The sequence below is a fragment of the Heterodontus francisci genome, unplaced genomic scaffold, assembly GCF_036365525.1.
Source record: "Heterodontus francisci isolate sHetFra1 unplaced genomic scaffold, sHetFra1.hap1 HAP1_SCAFFOLD_1538, whole genome shotgun sequence".
NCBI lineage: Eukaryota > Metazoa > Chordata > Chondrichthyes > Heterodontiformes > Heterodontidae > Heterodontus > Heterodontus francisci.
In genome coordinates this window covers 24,458-40,421 of record NW_027141960.1, presented here as the reverse complement: position 1 = coordinate 40,421, position 15,964 = coordinate 24,458, and the positions used below count along the sequence as shown (strand labels likewise).

At 52.6% G+C, this 15,964-nt stretch overlaps 1 protein-coding gene across 1 annotated transcript; it reads left to right on the top strand.

The window, feature by feature from the left end:
• Positions 1-1,522: 1,522 nt before the first annotated feature.
• LOC137365821 (zinc finger protein 664-like) lies at positions 1,523-3,202 on the top strand. Its single transcript, XM_068028069.1, has one exon. It carries the CDS (start codon positions 1,540-1,542, stop codon positions 2,404-2,406), a length of 867 nt encoding a protein of 288 aa, XP_067884170.1. The 5' UTR covers positions 1,523-1,539; the 3' UTR covers positions 2,407-3,202.
• The last annotated feature ends 12,762 nt before the right edge of the window (positions 3,203-15,964 follow it).

The following is a 15,964-nucleotide window of genomic DNA, read 5'->3' as shown; positions in this document are numbered from 1 at the left end:
GTTGGGGCAGTTCTTACGAACATGCCCCACCCCCTTGCAGACGTGGCACCGCGCTCCATCCGAGGTCCAGAAGACGCGGTAGGCCGTCCCCTGAAACTCTATACTGAAGTGGCCCTCCAAGACCTCCTCCCGCGCCAGCTGCATGAATAGCTGGCGGCGGAAGGAGTAGACATGTCGGAGGCTGTGCTCCCGAAGACCAAGCGGGACTGGGGTGATCCCTGACCTCACCTCCCCCAGATGGTGTAGGTGGGGGAGGAGGAGCTCATCAGGAATGAAGGGTGGGACGTTCGACAAGGTTACCCGATGTGCAGTGGCCCCCAGAGGGTCCACTGGCAGGAAAATCCCACCCACTGTGAGCCCCGTACTTAGGGCGAGGGACACAGCCCGCTCGGTCTTCAGGAAGAACACAGCCTTCCCATACATCTTTGAGGCTGCAACAATGGCCGAGGGGCCGACAACCACGGCCATTGCCTTAACACAAGCCTCAATAGTCATATTAGGATGGGTGTAACTCTTCACCCCATGCTTTGATGTTAAGATTTTAAATGGTGACGGGGCCACAGGAGCAGCTGTCGCAGCTGCTGCAGCATAGGAGGGCCCCGCCAACGGAGAGGACTGAGAAGTCATGGGGTAGAAGAGTTACAAGCACTTTGTTGAGAGCGAAAAAAAAAGAAAAGAGCAAATACAATAAATCAAAAATGTAACACTTAAAGGATGTAGCACAGGGGAAGAGGCTGAGGGAGAGGAAGGCCAAGAGGAATCAGTCTTTGTTAGTATTGCACAAGTCTTGTAGCTGGTCTTCCCGTTGGGAGGGTGGGGTGATGTCTTCACCTGGGTCAGCTGTAAGCTGCCCAGGCACACGCCTCCTTTGATGTTCAGATAATAAGTCTCTTCACCTGGGCAGCTCCAGCTGTCCCAGGCTTAGTAGTTGGGGTGGGGAGGGAGCTCCCTATTGAACAATACAGCCCCACCCAAGGTCTTCAGGTCTCTTCTTTCCCCACCCCCAACAATCAATGAAAAAGACTTTCAGTACAAAACAAACTCACAAAAGAGCTTCCAGTTCTCTGCCTTCCTTCCTTTGTTGAAAATGTGGAAAAACCCTTCTTTCAGTCTCAGTCTCTCCCTCTTGCAGCAGCCTGCAGCCTCCAACCTGTGCACACAGCAACAGTCAGCTGCACCTCGTTGATGCACTCAGGCTCCCAAATCAGAGAGCAGCCAATCCCAGTGCTGTACCTGTCCTGGGAGTGTTTGATGGGACAGTGTAGAGGGAGCTTTACTCTGTATCTAACCCCCCGTCCTGGGAGTGTTTGATGGTGGACAGTGTAGATGTGGGGAGGTACTGAGATGGTGCAAAAACTGTGAAAATGCCCGTCATTCTCTGTATCTAATCCATTTTTTTTTAACCCCGTTTTTTAAAAATAACTTTATTAAAACCAGATAAATTCTAACCCCCCATGCTGTACCTGTCCTGGGAGTGTTTGATGGAGTCAGCGTTGATGTTGGTTTATTGGTTTGCAGGCTGCGTTGGACGTCGAGGGGATGGATGATTCAGTGAAGGAGAGTGTGGCGATGGAAGGAGCAGTAACAGCTCTGGTGATGGGCGAGGCTGCAGAGAGGCGGCACCAGTGCCCGCTGTGTCAGAAGCGTTTCAGCAAGTCGTCCTCGCTGACTGATCACCGCCGCACACACACCGGCGAGAAGCCGCACCAGTGCCTGTCCTGTGGCAAAAGCTTCTGCAAGTCCTCGCAGCTCTTTGTGCACCTGCGCAGTCACAACGGGGAGAGGCCATTCGCCTGCGGAGAGTGTGACAGGAGTTTCACCAACTCCACCGACCTCCTTCGGCACAGGCGGCTGCACAGCGGAGAAAAACCATTCACTTGCGGGGACTGTGGCAAGGATTTCACCAAATCCTCTCACCTGTCGGCTCATCGGCGTATCCATACAGGGGAAAAGCCTTACCTGTGCTCAGTCTGTGCGAAGACTTTCAGCTACTCGTCCAGCCTCATCAAGCACCTGCGAGTGCACACGGGGGAACGTCCCTTTTCCTGTGACGAGTGTGGCAAGGCATTCAGCCAGTCCTCTTACCTGACTGTCCACCGCCGGATTCACAGCGGAGACAAGCCCTTCAAATGTGGCGACTGTGCCAAGTCCTTCACCAACTCCACTGAGCTGCTGCGTCATCAGCGTAACCACACGGGCGAGCGGCCTTTCGCCTGCCCCTACTGCGCCAAGGCCTTCACCCGCTCCTCCTGTCTGACCGTCCATCGCCGTATCCACACTGGCGAGAGGCCTTTCCAGTGCCGCCGCTGTGAACGAGCCTTCACCCAGTCCGCCCATCTCGCTAATCACCAGCTGGCACACTTTGGGCAGAGCCACTTCCCACTGCAGTGCCTGGGAGGTGACTAGTCCCCTCCTCCCTCCCCTCCATCTCTCTCTGCTTCCCTCCCATCCCTCCCTCCCTCTCCCCTCTCCTTTACTCTTGTTCCGGCCCCTCAGTTCCCTGTCCCCCTCCCTCTCCTCCTTGTGTATATTAGGAATGGGACAGTCAAAATGATGGATGCTGGTTCGGGATGATCCTGGAGTTCAAAGAATCTCTTAGCTACAGTAGGTGGCCGTTTGTCCCACCGTGCCTGTTCTGGCTCTGTGAAATCCACCCCCCCGCCCCTCCACTCTTTCCCCGTCTCTCTGTAAATTTATCCCCTTCCAGTATTTACCCCGATTCCCCTTTTGAGAGTCACTATTCAATCTGCTTCCACCGTCCTTTCAGGCAGCGAGTCCCAGATCACAACAACTCACTGCCTTGAATAATGTTTCCTCATCTCCCTCCCTCCGGTTCACCCACCAATCACCCTCGATCTGTGTCCCTCCGGTTCACCACCCTCCCACCACTGGGAAACAGTCTCTCCTCATTTACTCCATCCAAACCCTTCCTGATTGTGAACGTCTTGATTAAATCTCCCTCTTAACCTTCTCTGTTCTCAGGAGAACAATCTCAGCTTCTCCCAGTCTCTCCACATTAACTGAAGTCCCTCATCCCTGGGACCATTCTGCTCAATCTCACTCTGCGCCCTCTCCAAAGTCTTGACATCCTTTCTAAAGTGTGGTGCCCAGAATTGGACACAATGCACCAACTGGGGCCGAACCAGTCATTTTTAAAGGTTTAGCATAACCTTCTTGATTTTGTACTCTGTGCTTCTACTAATAAAGTCATGGATCCCATATGCTTTATTAAGTCGTCTTTTGTCCTGCCACTTACAAAGATACGGGAGAGAGTGAAACATCTGGGAGGACACTGACTGCTTGGGGAAGACCCTCACGCTTTGGTGGGGCCCTGGCTGAGAGTGCAGGGTGGCTGTGCAATGCTTGTCCTATTCCGATCTCCTGCATTGCTGCGTCTCTCTCACAGTTGCACCTCATGCTCGACCACACCATCAAAACCTCAAGGCAACAGGCAGTGAGCAATCGATGCAGCCTTGACAACGATGCCCACCAGTTGTTACTCACAGGACTGCAGCAAGAGTGCCCTCTGCCTGGACTGTCCCCTGCAGACTGGACCTGTTTGTATCAGTCCTTGCCGTTCCCTCTTTTGCCCTGTCTAGCCCTGGCCCAGGGTTTCAGTCTGTTTAACGAGTGACTCGCTATGTACTGTGCTCTTGCTGTGATTCTGAATACAATCTGTCTGTGCAACTTTGCTGATGGCTGCTCATTGCCCCCCCCCCCACCCCTGACCTGTGGCCTCTATTAGCAGCCAGCAGTCAGAGGATAGCTGGGGAATGTGACAGGAGCAGACAGCTCAGGCAAAGAGATCCCACAGGCGGGAGAACTCAAGAGAACAGCAAAGGGACGAGGATAAAGCTGAAAGGAATCAGCCAAGGCTGAGCGGAGAGCATTTGTACCTGTGAGTCACAATGTTGTGGGTACAGGTCCCACTCTCCTCAAGACATGTACTCCACACCGACACTCCCCGGTGCCAGTACTGAGGGAGTGCTGCACTGTCAGAGGGAGATGTATATACACTAGGACTTGATCTCCATAATCCAGACCGACACTCCCCCGGTGTCAGTACTGAGGGAGTGCTGCACTGTCGGAGGGAGATGTATATACTCTAGGACTTGATCTCCATAATCCAGACCGACACTCCCCCGGTGTCAGTACTGAGGGAGTGCTGCACTGTCGGAGGGAGATGTATATACTCTAGGACTTGATCTCCATAATCCAGGCCGACACTCCCCCGGTGCCAGTACTGAGGGAGTGCTGCACTGTCGGAGGGAGATGTGTATACTCCAGGAATTGATCTCCATAATCCAGACCGACACTCCCCGGTGTCAGTACTGAGGGAGTGTTGCACTGTCAGAGGGAGATGTATATACTCTAGGACTTGATCTCCATAATCCAGGCCGACACTCCCCCGGTGTCAGTACTGAGGGAGTGCTGCACTGTCGGAGGGAGATGTATATACTCTGGGACTTGATCTCGATAATCCAGGCCGACACTCCCCCGGTGTCAGTACTGAGGGAGTGCTGCACTGTCGGAGGGAGATGTATATACTCTCGGACTTGATCTCCATAATCCAGGCTGGTACTACTGCTAGAGGGGCAGGACTGAGGGAGTGCTGCACTCCTGGAGGGTAGTATCGAGGGAGAGCTGAGCTGTCACAGATGCCATTAAACCAAGGTCCTGTCTGCCCTCTCAGGTTGTGGTAAATGATCCCTCAGGTACCATTGAAGGAGCAGCAGAATGGAGGTTGGGTCCCTCCCTCCCCACACCCACTGTCCGAGCGCCCAATATTTATCTCTCAGATCTGATCATTATCACATTGCTGTTTGTGGGAGCTTGCTGTGCCAAATTGCCTGCCATGTTTCCGATATGCTTTTTGAAAAAAAAAATGCCTTTTCAAAAGGTTTTGCTGTCTTCAGAGCTATCAGAGAGTGAAAGATCTGGGAGGGATCTGACTGATTCAGGGAAATCCTCAGGATTTGGTGGGGCACTGCCTAACAGCCGGAATGCTGTTCGATGTTTCTGTTTGAGATGTTCCAGTCTGAGTACATATTGAGTAAATACTTTACACAGTCTTCATCAGGAAGAGGATGGTATTCATATCGACTTTGAGAAGACATTCGACAAAGTTCCACGAGAGACTGTTTAAAAATGAAAGTGCATGGGATTGGAGGCCAGCGATTAGTTTGGACAGAGTGTGGATTTAAGCAAACTGGTGCAGAGTTCCTAATCCTGGTCTTGGCCCAGGGATTGTCACTCTGCTTCTAGCAGATTACATTGGTGTTCGATCACACTGATACTGCAGGAGTGACTGGCACCAGCAACACTATCGAAAGTGATAAATCTGGGGCTCTGATAATACCTTTCTCACCCTCCAGCTTCCCAATTATTCCGACACTTTCACTGCAAGCCTCCCATCTCCCACCCTCCGTAAACCTCAGCATATCCAAAACTCCAGCTGCTCCCGCCATGTCCCGTTCACCCCTCATCCACACTGCTCGCTGACCTACACTGGCTCCTAGTCTGACAACACCTCGATTTCTGTAACCTCCTCCAGCCCCTACAATTCTCATCCTCCTGTTCAAATCCCTCCATGGCCTCTCTCCCCCTCCCTCCCAATCTCTGTAACCTCCGCCAGCCCCTACAATTCTCACCCTCCTGTTCAAATCCCTCCATGGCCTCTCTCCCCCTCCCTCCCTATCTCTGTAACCTCCTCCAGCCCCTACAATTCTCATCCTCCTGTTCAAATCCCTCCATGGCCCCTCACCCCCTCCCTCCCAATCTCTGTAACCTCCTCCAGCCCCTACAATTCTCATCCTCCTGTTCAAATCCCTCCATGGCCTCTCTCCCCCTCCCTCCCAATCTCTGTAACCTCCTCCAGCCCCTACAATTCTCATCCTCCTGTTCAAATCCCTCCATGGCCTCTCTCCCCCTCCCTCCCAATCTCTGTAACCTCCGCCAGCCCCTACAATTCTCACCCTCCTGTTCAAATCCCTCCATGGCCCCTCACCCCCTCCCTATCTCTGTAACCTCCTCCAGCCCCTACAATTCTCATCCTCCTGTTCAAATCCCTCCATGGCCCCTCACCCCCTCCCTATCTCTGTAACCTCCTCCAGCCCCTACAATTCTCACCCTCCTGTTCAAATCCCTCCATGGCCCCTCACCCCCTCCCTATCTCTGTAACCTCCTCCAGCCCCTACAATTCTCATCCTCCTGTTCAAATCCCTCCATGTCCCCTTGTCCTCCCTCCCTATCTCTAACATCCTCCAGCCCCTACAATTCTCATCCTCCTGTTCAAATCCCTCCATGGCCCCTTGTCCTCCCTCCCAATCTCTGTAACCTCCTCCAGCCCCTACAATTCTCATCCTCCTCTTCAAATCCCTCCATGGCCTTGTCCTCCCTCCCAATCTCTGTAACCTCCTCCAGCCCCTACAATTCTCATCCTCCTGTTCAAATCCCTCCATGGCCCCTCACCCCCTGCCTATCTCTGTAAACTCCTCCAGCCCCTACAACCCTCCGAGATCTCGGAGCTCCTCCAATTCCGGCTTCTTGAGCTTTCCCCAATTTCCATCGCTCCACCATTGGCTGCCGTGCCTTCATCTGCCCTGGGGGGGCCCTAAGCTCTGGAATTCCCTCCCGAAACCTTTCTGCCCCTCTGCCTCTCTCTCTCTTCCTTTAAGACCTCCTTAAAATCTCCCTCTTTGACTGAGCTTTCGGTTGCCTGTTCCTGTTATCTCCTTATATGGCTCAACTTGTCTGATATCACATCCGCAAAGTGCCTTGGGACATTTTCCAAACTGAAGGCGCTACAGAAATGCAAGCTGTTGTTGGGGGTTTTTCCAAATATCAGCAAAGAATGGGAACTTGCCCAGGTTGGCAATGATCTGCCCATCAATGGCAGGCAGCTATGCCCAGAATGCACAGTAGAAAGAAATGGGCTCCATTCCCTTCTACAAGCGGCCTGGCACAGCACCAACTAATCGCCAGGGAGCACAGACAGGGCACCCGAGCACATGCAGTGAGGCTGCAGGATGGAAGATGGAAGGAGAGATGAAGCCTGAGGCGGGGAGGGAACTTGCCGGGCTTTATAAACACTGAGTGTGGGATCCTGTGGTCTAGAATGGCCTTACCCTCCACCACATATGTGCATGCATGCGTGCGTCCTTGTTCCCAGTGGCTGCCATTTTAGTCAATCCGCTTCCATCTTGATAAGGGAAGGGCCAGAGAACGGTAGATTTATTCTTTCATGGGATGAGAGCATCACTGGCAAGGCCAGAATTTGTTGCCCATCCTTTATTGTCCTTGAACTGAGTGGGGGGTTTAAGAGTCAACCACTTTGCTGTGGGTCTGGAGTCACATGTAGACAAGACCAGGTAAGGACAGCAGATCCTATTTTCATAGCACCATTGCTGAGACTAGCTTTCAATTCCCGATTTATTTATTCAATAATTACATTTATTAATGAATTGAAATTAAACTCCACCAGCTGCTATAGAACATAGAGCAGTACAGCACAGTCCAGGCCCTTCGGCCCACGATGTTATGCCAACCCTTTAACCTACTCTAAGATCAAACTACCTACATACCCTTCATTCTACTATCATCCATGTACCTATCCAAGAGTCGCTTAAATGTCCCTAATGTATCTGCTTCTACTACCACCGCTGGCAGCACATTCCACACACCCACCACTCTCTGTGTAAAGAACCTACCTCTGACATCTCCCCGAAACCTTCCTCCAATCACCTTAAAAGTATGCCCCCTGGTGATAGCCCTTTCCACCCTGGGAAAAAGTCTCTGGCTATCCACTCTATCTCTGCCTCTCATCATCTTGTACCCCTCTATCAAGTCACCTCTCATCCTTCTTCGCTCCAATGAGAAAAGCCCTAGCTCCCTCAATCTTTCGTCATAAGACATGCCCTCCAGTCCAGGCAGCATCCTGGTAAATCTCCTCTGCACCCTCTCTAAAGCTTCCACATCCTTCCTATAATGAGGCGACCAGAACTGAACACAATATTCCAAGTGTGGTCGAACCAGGGCCTTATAGAGCTGCAGCATAACCTCGCGGCTCTTAAACTCAATTCCCCTGTTAATGAAAGCCAACACACCATACGCCTTCTTAACAACCCTATCAACTTGGGTGGCAACTTTGAGAGATCTATGGACGTGGACCCCAAGATCCCTCTGTTCCTCCACACTACCAAGAATCCTGTCTTTAAGCCTGTATTCCGCATTCAAATTCAACCTTCCAAAATGAATCACTTCACACTTTTCCAGGTTGAACTCCATCTGCCACTTCTCAGCCCAGCTCTGCATCCTGTCAATGTCCCGTTGCAAGATACAACAGCCCTCCACACTATCCACAACTCCAGCAACCTTTGTGTCATCGGCAAACTTACTAACCCAGCCTTCCACTTCCTCATCCAAGTCATTTATAAAAATCACAAAGAGCAGAGGTCCCAGAACAGACCCTTGTGGAACACCACTGGTTACCGTGCTCCATGCTGAATACTTTCCATCTACTACCACCCTCTGTCTTCTATGGGCCAGCCAATTCTGTATCCAGACAGCCAAATTTCCCTGTATCCCATGCCTCCTTACTTTCTGAATGAGCCTACCATGGGGAACCTTATCAAACGCCTTGCTAAAATCCATATACACCACATCCACTGCTCTTCCTTCATCAATGTGTTTTGTCACATCTTCAAAGAATTCAATAAGGCTTGTGAGGCATGACCTGCCCCTCACAAAGCCATGCTGACTGTCTCTAATCAAACTATGCTTTTCCAAATAATCATAAATCCTGTCTCTCAGAATCCTCTCCAATAATTTGCCCACCACCGACGTAAGACTGACTGGTCTGTAATTCCCAGGGTTATCCCTATTCCCTTTCTTGAACAAGGGAATAACATTTGCCACCCTCCAATCATCCAGTACTACTCCAGTGGACAGTGAGGACGCAAAGATCATCCCCAAAGGCGCGGCAATCTCTTCCCTCGCTTCCCGTAATAACCTTGGGTATATCCCGTCTGGCACCGGGGACTTATCTATCCTCATGTCTTTCAAAATTTCCAGCACATCCTCCTTTTTAACATCAACCTGTTTGAGCATATCAGCCTGTTTCACGCTGTCCTCACAAACGACCATGTCCCTCTCACTAGTGAATACTGAAGCAAAGTATTCATTAAGGACCTCCCCTACCTCCTCCGACTCCAGGCACAAGTTCCCTCCACTATCCCTGATCGGCCCTACCCTCACTCTGGCCATCCTCTTGTTCCTCACATAAGTGTAGAGTGCTATGTTGGGACTTGAACCCATGTCCCCACATTATCCTGGGCCTCTGCATTACTGGTGACGTGACAGTACCATAATGCCACCATCTCCCCTAAATCCTCATCCGCCATCTTGGTAAGGGAAGGTCTTGTATAGCACTTGCACTTGCACCAGCCCCAAGCCATAGTGAAGCATCTTCTAGAATCAGAGAATGGTTGTAGCACAGGAGGAGGCCCCTTGATCCATCTATTCCCTCTTTAGAATTGTCGCATTTCTTTTATATTGCCTCTCCACTCTGCCACTTCCCTTACCAAGATGGCGTATTGACATCTATCTGCCCATTCCCCCAATCTGTCCATCTCCTCTTGAAGTTTTTCACTATCCCCCTCACAGTTCATAATACTTCTAAGTTTTGTGTTATGCGCAAATTTTGAAATTGTGCCCTGTGCACCTGAGTCTAGGTCATTAATATATATCAGGAAAAGCAGGGGTCCCAACACTGACTCCTGGGGAACCCCCACTATATACCTCGCTCCAGTCTGAAAAACAACCAGTCACCACTACTCTCGGTTTCCTGTCACTCAGCCACGTTCATATCCATGCTGCCATTGTCCCTTTTATTCCATCGCCTCAAACTTTGCTGACAAGCCTGTTATGTGCCACTTTATCAAAAGCCTTTTGAAGTCCATGTAAACCACATCCACCGTATCCCCCTCATCAACGCTCTCTGTTACCTCATCAAAAAGCTCAAACAAGTTAGTTAAACAGGACGTGTCCTTAACAAATCCGTGCCGGCTTTCCTTAATTAATCCACATTTGCCCAAGTGACTGTTAATTTTGTCCCGAATTATCATTTATAAAAACGTTCCCACCTTCGAGGTTAAACTGACTGGCCTGTAGTTGTTGGGTTTGTCCTTGCAACCTATTTTGAACAAGGGTGTAACATTTGCAATTCTCCAGCCCTCTGACACCCCCCCTGTATCTAAGGAGGTTTGGAGGATTATGACCAGTGTCTCCACAATTTCCACCCTTACTTCCCTCAGGATTCGGTCCTAATGACTTATCAACTTTAAGTACAGCCAGTCTGTCTAATATATCTTTTTAAAATAAATTTTTAGCACATCCAGTGTCTCAACTACCTCCTCTTTCACTGTGACTTGGGCAGCATCTTCTTCTTTAATAAAGACAGTGACGCAGTGGTTAGCACCACAGCCTCACACCTCCAGCGACCCAGGTTCAGTTCTGCGTACTGCCTGTGCAGAGTTTGCAAGTTCTCCCTGTGACCGCGTGGGATTCCAACGGGTGCTCCGGTTTCCTCCCACAGCCAAAGACTTGCAGGTTGATAGGTAAATTGGCCATTGTAAATTGCCCCTAGTGTAGGTAGGCGGTAGGAGAATGGTGGGGATGTGGTATGGAATATGGGATTAATATAGGATTAGTATAAATGGATGGTTGTTGGTCGGAACAGACTCGGTGGCCGAAGGGCCTGTTTCAGTGCTGTGTATCTCTATGACTCTAAGACAGATGCAAAGTCCTCATTTAGTACTTCACCAAGCTCCATGCCTCCATCAAGGTGGACTATAATGTGGGGAAGTGTGAGGTTATTCACTTTGGTCGTAGGAATAGAAAAGCAGAATTTTTTAAATGGTGAGAGACTGGGAAATGTTGGTATTCATAGGGACCTGAGCATCCTTGTACATGAATCACAGAAAGTTAACGTGAGGTACAGCAATTAGGAAGGTGAATGATCGGTTGGCCTTCATTACAAAAGTAAGGAAGTTTTGCTGCAATTATACAGGGCCCTGTTGAGACCATGCCTAGAGTATTGTGTACAATTTTGGTCTCCGTACCTAAGGAAGGATATACTTGCCTTAGAGGTGGTGCAACGAAGGTTCAGTAGACTGATTCCTGCCCTATGAGGAGGGATTGAGTAGACTGGGCCAATATTCCCTGGAATTAAGAAGAATGAAAAGTGATTTCATTGAAAAATAGAACATTCTTCAGCCGTTTGACAGGGTAGATGCTGAGACGCTGTTTCCCCCGGCTGGAGAGTCTGGAATGGGGAAGTTGGTGGGGGTTCACAGACTCATGATAAAGGGGTTGGCTATTTGGGAGTGTGATGATGAGAAATTTCTTCACTCACAGGGTTAGAATTCTTTAGCTCAAAGAGAGCTGTGGATGCTCAGTTATTGAGTATATTCAAGATGGGATCGGGAAATGTTTGGGCTCAGAGAATCGAGGATATGGGGATTGGCTAGGAAAGGGGAGTACAGGTAGATGAGCAGGCTGAAGGGACCAAATAATCACATCCACTCTTAGTTTCAGTCATTGGCCATTTCTAATTACTCACTTCACAAGCTCTGAAAGACTTTGGGAAGTCCTGAGATGCTGAAAAGTGCAGTAGAATGGAAACTTTCTTGTCTTCACTTCTTCAAACATAAATCCTTCAAGTGAGATTCACAGGTTATCAGGAGAGGCAGGCTCCTGGAAAAAATATCATTGCTGGTGTAATGCACTACCTTCCATTAACTACCAAGGCAAATCCATACAAGCCTGCCAACAATCTCCGGAAAAAAAAGCCCTCGTCCAGGAAAAGGGCGGGCAAACACAGTCCCAATCCCCTGGACAGCGCAGGTAAACACAGTCCCTGATCCCCTCACCCCTGGACAGCGCAGGTAAACACAGTCCCTGATCCCCTCACCCGGTGAAAGCGCAGGTAAACACAGTCCCTAATCCCCTGGACAGCGCAGGTAAACACAGTCCCTGATCCCCTCGCCCGGGGAAAGCGCAGGTAAACACAGTCCCTGATCCCCTGGACAGCGCAGGTAAACACAGTCCCTGATCCCCTCACCCCTGGACAGCGCAGGTAAACACAGTCCCTGATCCCCTCACCCGGTGAAAGCGCAGGTAAACACAGTCCCTAATCCCCTGGACAGCGCAGGTAAACACAGTCCCTGATCCCCTCGCCCGGGGAAAGCGCAGGTAAACACAGTCCCTGATCCCCTGGACAGCGCAGGTAAACACAGTCCCTGATCCCCTCGCCCCTGGACAGCGCAGGTAAACACAGTCCCTGATCCCCTCACCCGGGGAAAGCGCAGGTAAACACAGTCCCTGATCCCCTCGCCCCTGGACAGCGCAGGTAAACACAGTCCCTGATCCCCTCACCTGGGGAAAGCGCAGGTAAACACAGTCCCTGATCCCCTCGCCCCGGGAAAGCGCAGGTAACCACAGTCCCTGATCCCCTCGCCCCTGGACAGTGCAGGTAAACACAGTCCCTGATCCCCTCGCCCCGGGAAAGCGCAGGTAAACACAGTCCCCAATCCCCCTCACCCCGGGAAAGCACAGGAAAACACGGTCCCCAATCCCATCGCCCCGGGAAAGCGCAGGTAAACACAGTCCCTGATCCCCTCACCCGGGGAAAGCGCAGGTAAACACAGTCCCTGATCCCCAAGCCCAGGGAAAGCGCAGGTAAACACAGTCCCCGATCCCCTCGCTCGGGGAAAGCACAGGTAAACACAGTCCCCGATCCCCTCGCTCGGGGAAAGCACAGGTAAATGCAGTCCCTGATCCCCAAGCTTAGGGAAAGCGCAGGTAAACACAGTCCCCAATCCCATCGCCCCGGGAAAGCACAGGAAAACACGGTCCCCAATCCCCTCGCCCAGGGAAAGCGCAGGTAAACACAGTCCCTGATCCCCTCAGCCGGGGAAAGCGCAGGTAAACACAGTCCCTGATTCTCAAGCCCAGGGAAACACAGTCCCTGATCCCCAAGCCCGGGGAAAGCGCAGGTAAACACAGTCCCCGATCCCCTCGCTCGGGGAAAGCACAGGTAAACACAGTCCCCGATCCCGTTGCCCAGGGAAAGCACAGTTAAACACAGTCCCCGATCCCGTTGCCCAGGGAAAGCACAGGTAAACACAGTCCCCAATCCCGTTGCCCAGTGAAAGCGCAGGTAAAAACAGTCCCTGGTCCCCTCGTCTGGGGAAAGCACGAGTATGCACAGATCCTGATCCCCTCGCCTGGGGAAAGCGCAGGTAAACACGGTCCCCGATCCCATCGCCTGGGAAAGTGTAGGTAAACACTGTGCCTGATCCCCTCGCCCAGGGAAAGCATGGGTAAGCACTGTCCCCGATTCTGTTGCCCAGCGAAAGTGCAGGTAAACACGATCCCTGATCCCCTCACCCGGGAAAGCGCACAGAATCACAGTTCCCGATCCCCTCACCCGGGGAAAGTGCAGGTAAACACGGTCCCTGATCCCCTCACCCTGGAAAGCGAGGGTAAACACAGTCCCTGATCCCCTCACCCCTGGACAGCGCAGGTAAACACAGTCCCTGATCCCCTCGCCCGGGGAAAGCGCAGGTAAACACAGTCCCTGATCCCCTGGACAGCGCAGGTAAACACAGTCCCTGATCCCCTCGCCCCTGGACAGCGCAGGTAAACACAGTCCCTGATCCCCTCACCCGGGGAAAGCGCAGGTAAACACAGTCCCTGATCCCCTGGACAGCGCAGGTAAACACAGTCCCTGATTCTCAAGCCCAGGGCAACACAGTCCCTGATCCCCAAGCCCGGGGAAACGCAGGTAAACACAGTCCCCGATCCCCTCGCTCGGGGAAAGCGCAGGTAAACACAGTCCCCGATCCCCTCGCTCGGGGAAAGTGCATATAAACAAGTCCCCGATCCCCTCGCCCGGGGAAAGAGCAGGTAAATGCAGTCCGCGATCCCCTCGCCCGGGGAAAGCACAGGTAAACACAGTCCCCGATCCCCTCACCCGGGGAAAGCACAGGTAAACACAGTCCCCGATTCCCTCACCCGGGGAAAGCGCAGGTAAACACAGTCCCTGATCCCCTCGCCCCGGGAAAGCGCAGGTAAACACAGTCCCTGATCCCCTCGCCCCTGGACAGTGCAGGTAAACACAGTCCCTGATCCCCTCGCCCCGGGAAAGCGCAGGTAAACACAGTCCCTAATCCCCCTCGCCCCGGGAAAGCACAGGAAAACACGGTCCCCAAACCCATCGCCCCGGGAAAGCACAGGAAAACACGGTCTCCAATCCCCTCGCCCAGGGAAAGCGCAGGTAAACACAGTCCCTGATCCCCTCACCCGGGGAAAGCGCAGGTAAACACAGTCCCCGATCCCCTCGCTCGGGGAAAGCGCAGGTAAACACAGTCCCCGATCCCCTCGCTCGGGGAAAGCGCAGGTAAACACAGTCCCCGATCCCCTCGCTCGGGGAAAGCGCAGGTAAACACAGTCCCCGATCCCCTCGCTCGGGGAAAGCGCAGGTAAACACAGTCCCCGATCCCCTCGCTCGGGGAAAGCGCAGGTAAACACAGTCCCCGATCCCCTCGCCCGGGGAAAGAGCAGGTAAATGCAGTCCCTGATCCCCAAGCTTAGGGAAAGCGCAGGTAAACACAGTCCCCAATCCCATCGCCCAGGGAAAGCACAGGAAAACACGGTCCCCAATCCCCTCGCCCAGGGAAAGCGCAGGTAAACACAGTCCCTGATCCCCTCGCCCAGGGAAAGCGCAGGTAAACACAGTCCCTGATCCCCTCACCCGTGGAAAGCGCAGGTAATCACAGTCCCTGATTCTCAAGCCCGGGGAAAGCGCAGGTAAACACAGTCCCCGATCCCCTCACTCGGGGAAAGCGCATATAAACAAGTCCCCGATCCCCTCGCTCGGGGAAAGCGCATATAAACAAGTCCCCGATCCCCTCGCCCGGGGAAAGAGCAGGTAAATGCAGTCCGCGATCCCCTCGCCCGGGGAAAGCACAGGTAAACACAGTCCCCGATCCACTCTCCCGGGGAAAGCGCAGGTAAACACAGTCCCCGATCCCCTCACCCGGGGAAAGCACAGGTAAACACAGTCCCCGATTTCCTCACCCGGGGAAAGCGCAGGTAAACACAGTCCCCGATCCCCTAGCCCGGGGAAACCGCAGGTAAACACAGTCCCTGGTCTCCTCGCCTGGGGAAAGCACAGGTAAACACATTCCCGATCCCGTTGCCCGGGGAAAGCACAGGTAAACACAGTCCCCGATCCCGTTGCCCAGGGAAAGCACAGGTAAACACAGTCCCCGATCCCGTTGCCCAGGGAAAGCACAGGTAAACACAGTCCCCGATCCCGTTGCCCAGGGAAAGCACAGGTAAACACAGTCCCCGATCCCGTTGCCCAGGGAAAGCACAGGTAAACACAGTCCCCGATCCCGTTGCCCAGGGAAAGCACAGGTAAACACAGTCCCCGATCCCGTTGCCCAGGGAAAGCACAGGTAAACACAGTCCCCAATCCCGTTGCCCAGGGAAAGCACAGGTAAACACAGTCCCCGATCCCGTTGCCCGTGGAATGCGCAGGTAAACACAGTCCCCGATCCCGTTGCCCAGGGAAAGCACAGGTAAACACAGTCCCCGATCCCGTTGCCCAGGGAAAGCACAGGTAAACACAGTCCCCGATCCCGTTGCCCAGGGAAAGCACAGGTAAACACAGTCCCCGATCCCGTTGCCCAGGGAAAGCGCAGGTAAACACAGTCCCCGATCCCGTTGCCCAGGGAAAGCACAGGTAAACACAGTCCCCAATCCCGTTGCCCAGTGAAAGCACAGTAAACACAGTCCCCGATCCCGTTGCCCAGGGAAAGCACAGGTAAACACAGTCCCCGATCCCGTTGCCCGTGGAATGCGCAGGTAAACACAGTCCCCGATCCCGTTGCCCAGG

Bases quoted from the DNA above. Each gene is read 5' to 3' on its own strand.
- LOC137365821 (XM_068028069.1), top strand. From the start codon at position 1,540: ATGGATGATTCAGTGAAGGAGAGTGTGGCGATGGAAGGAGCAGTAACA.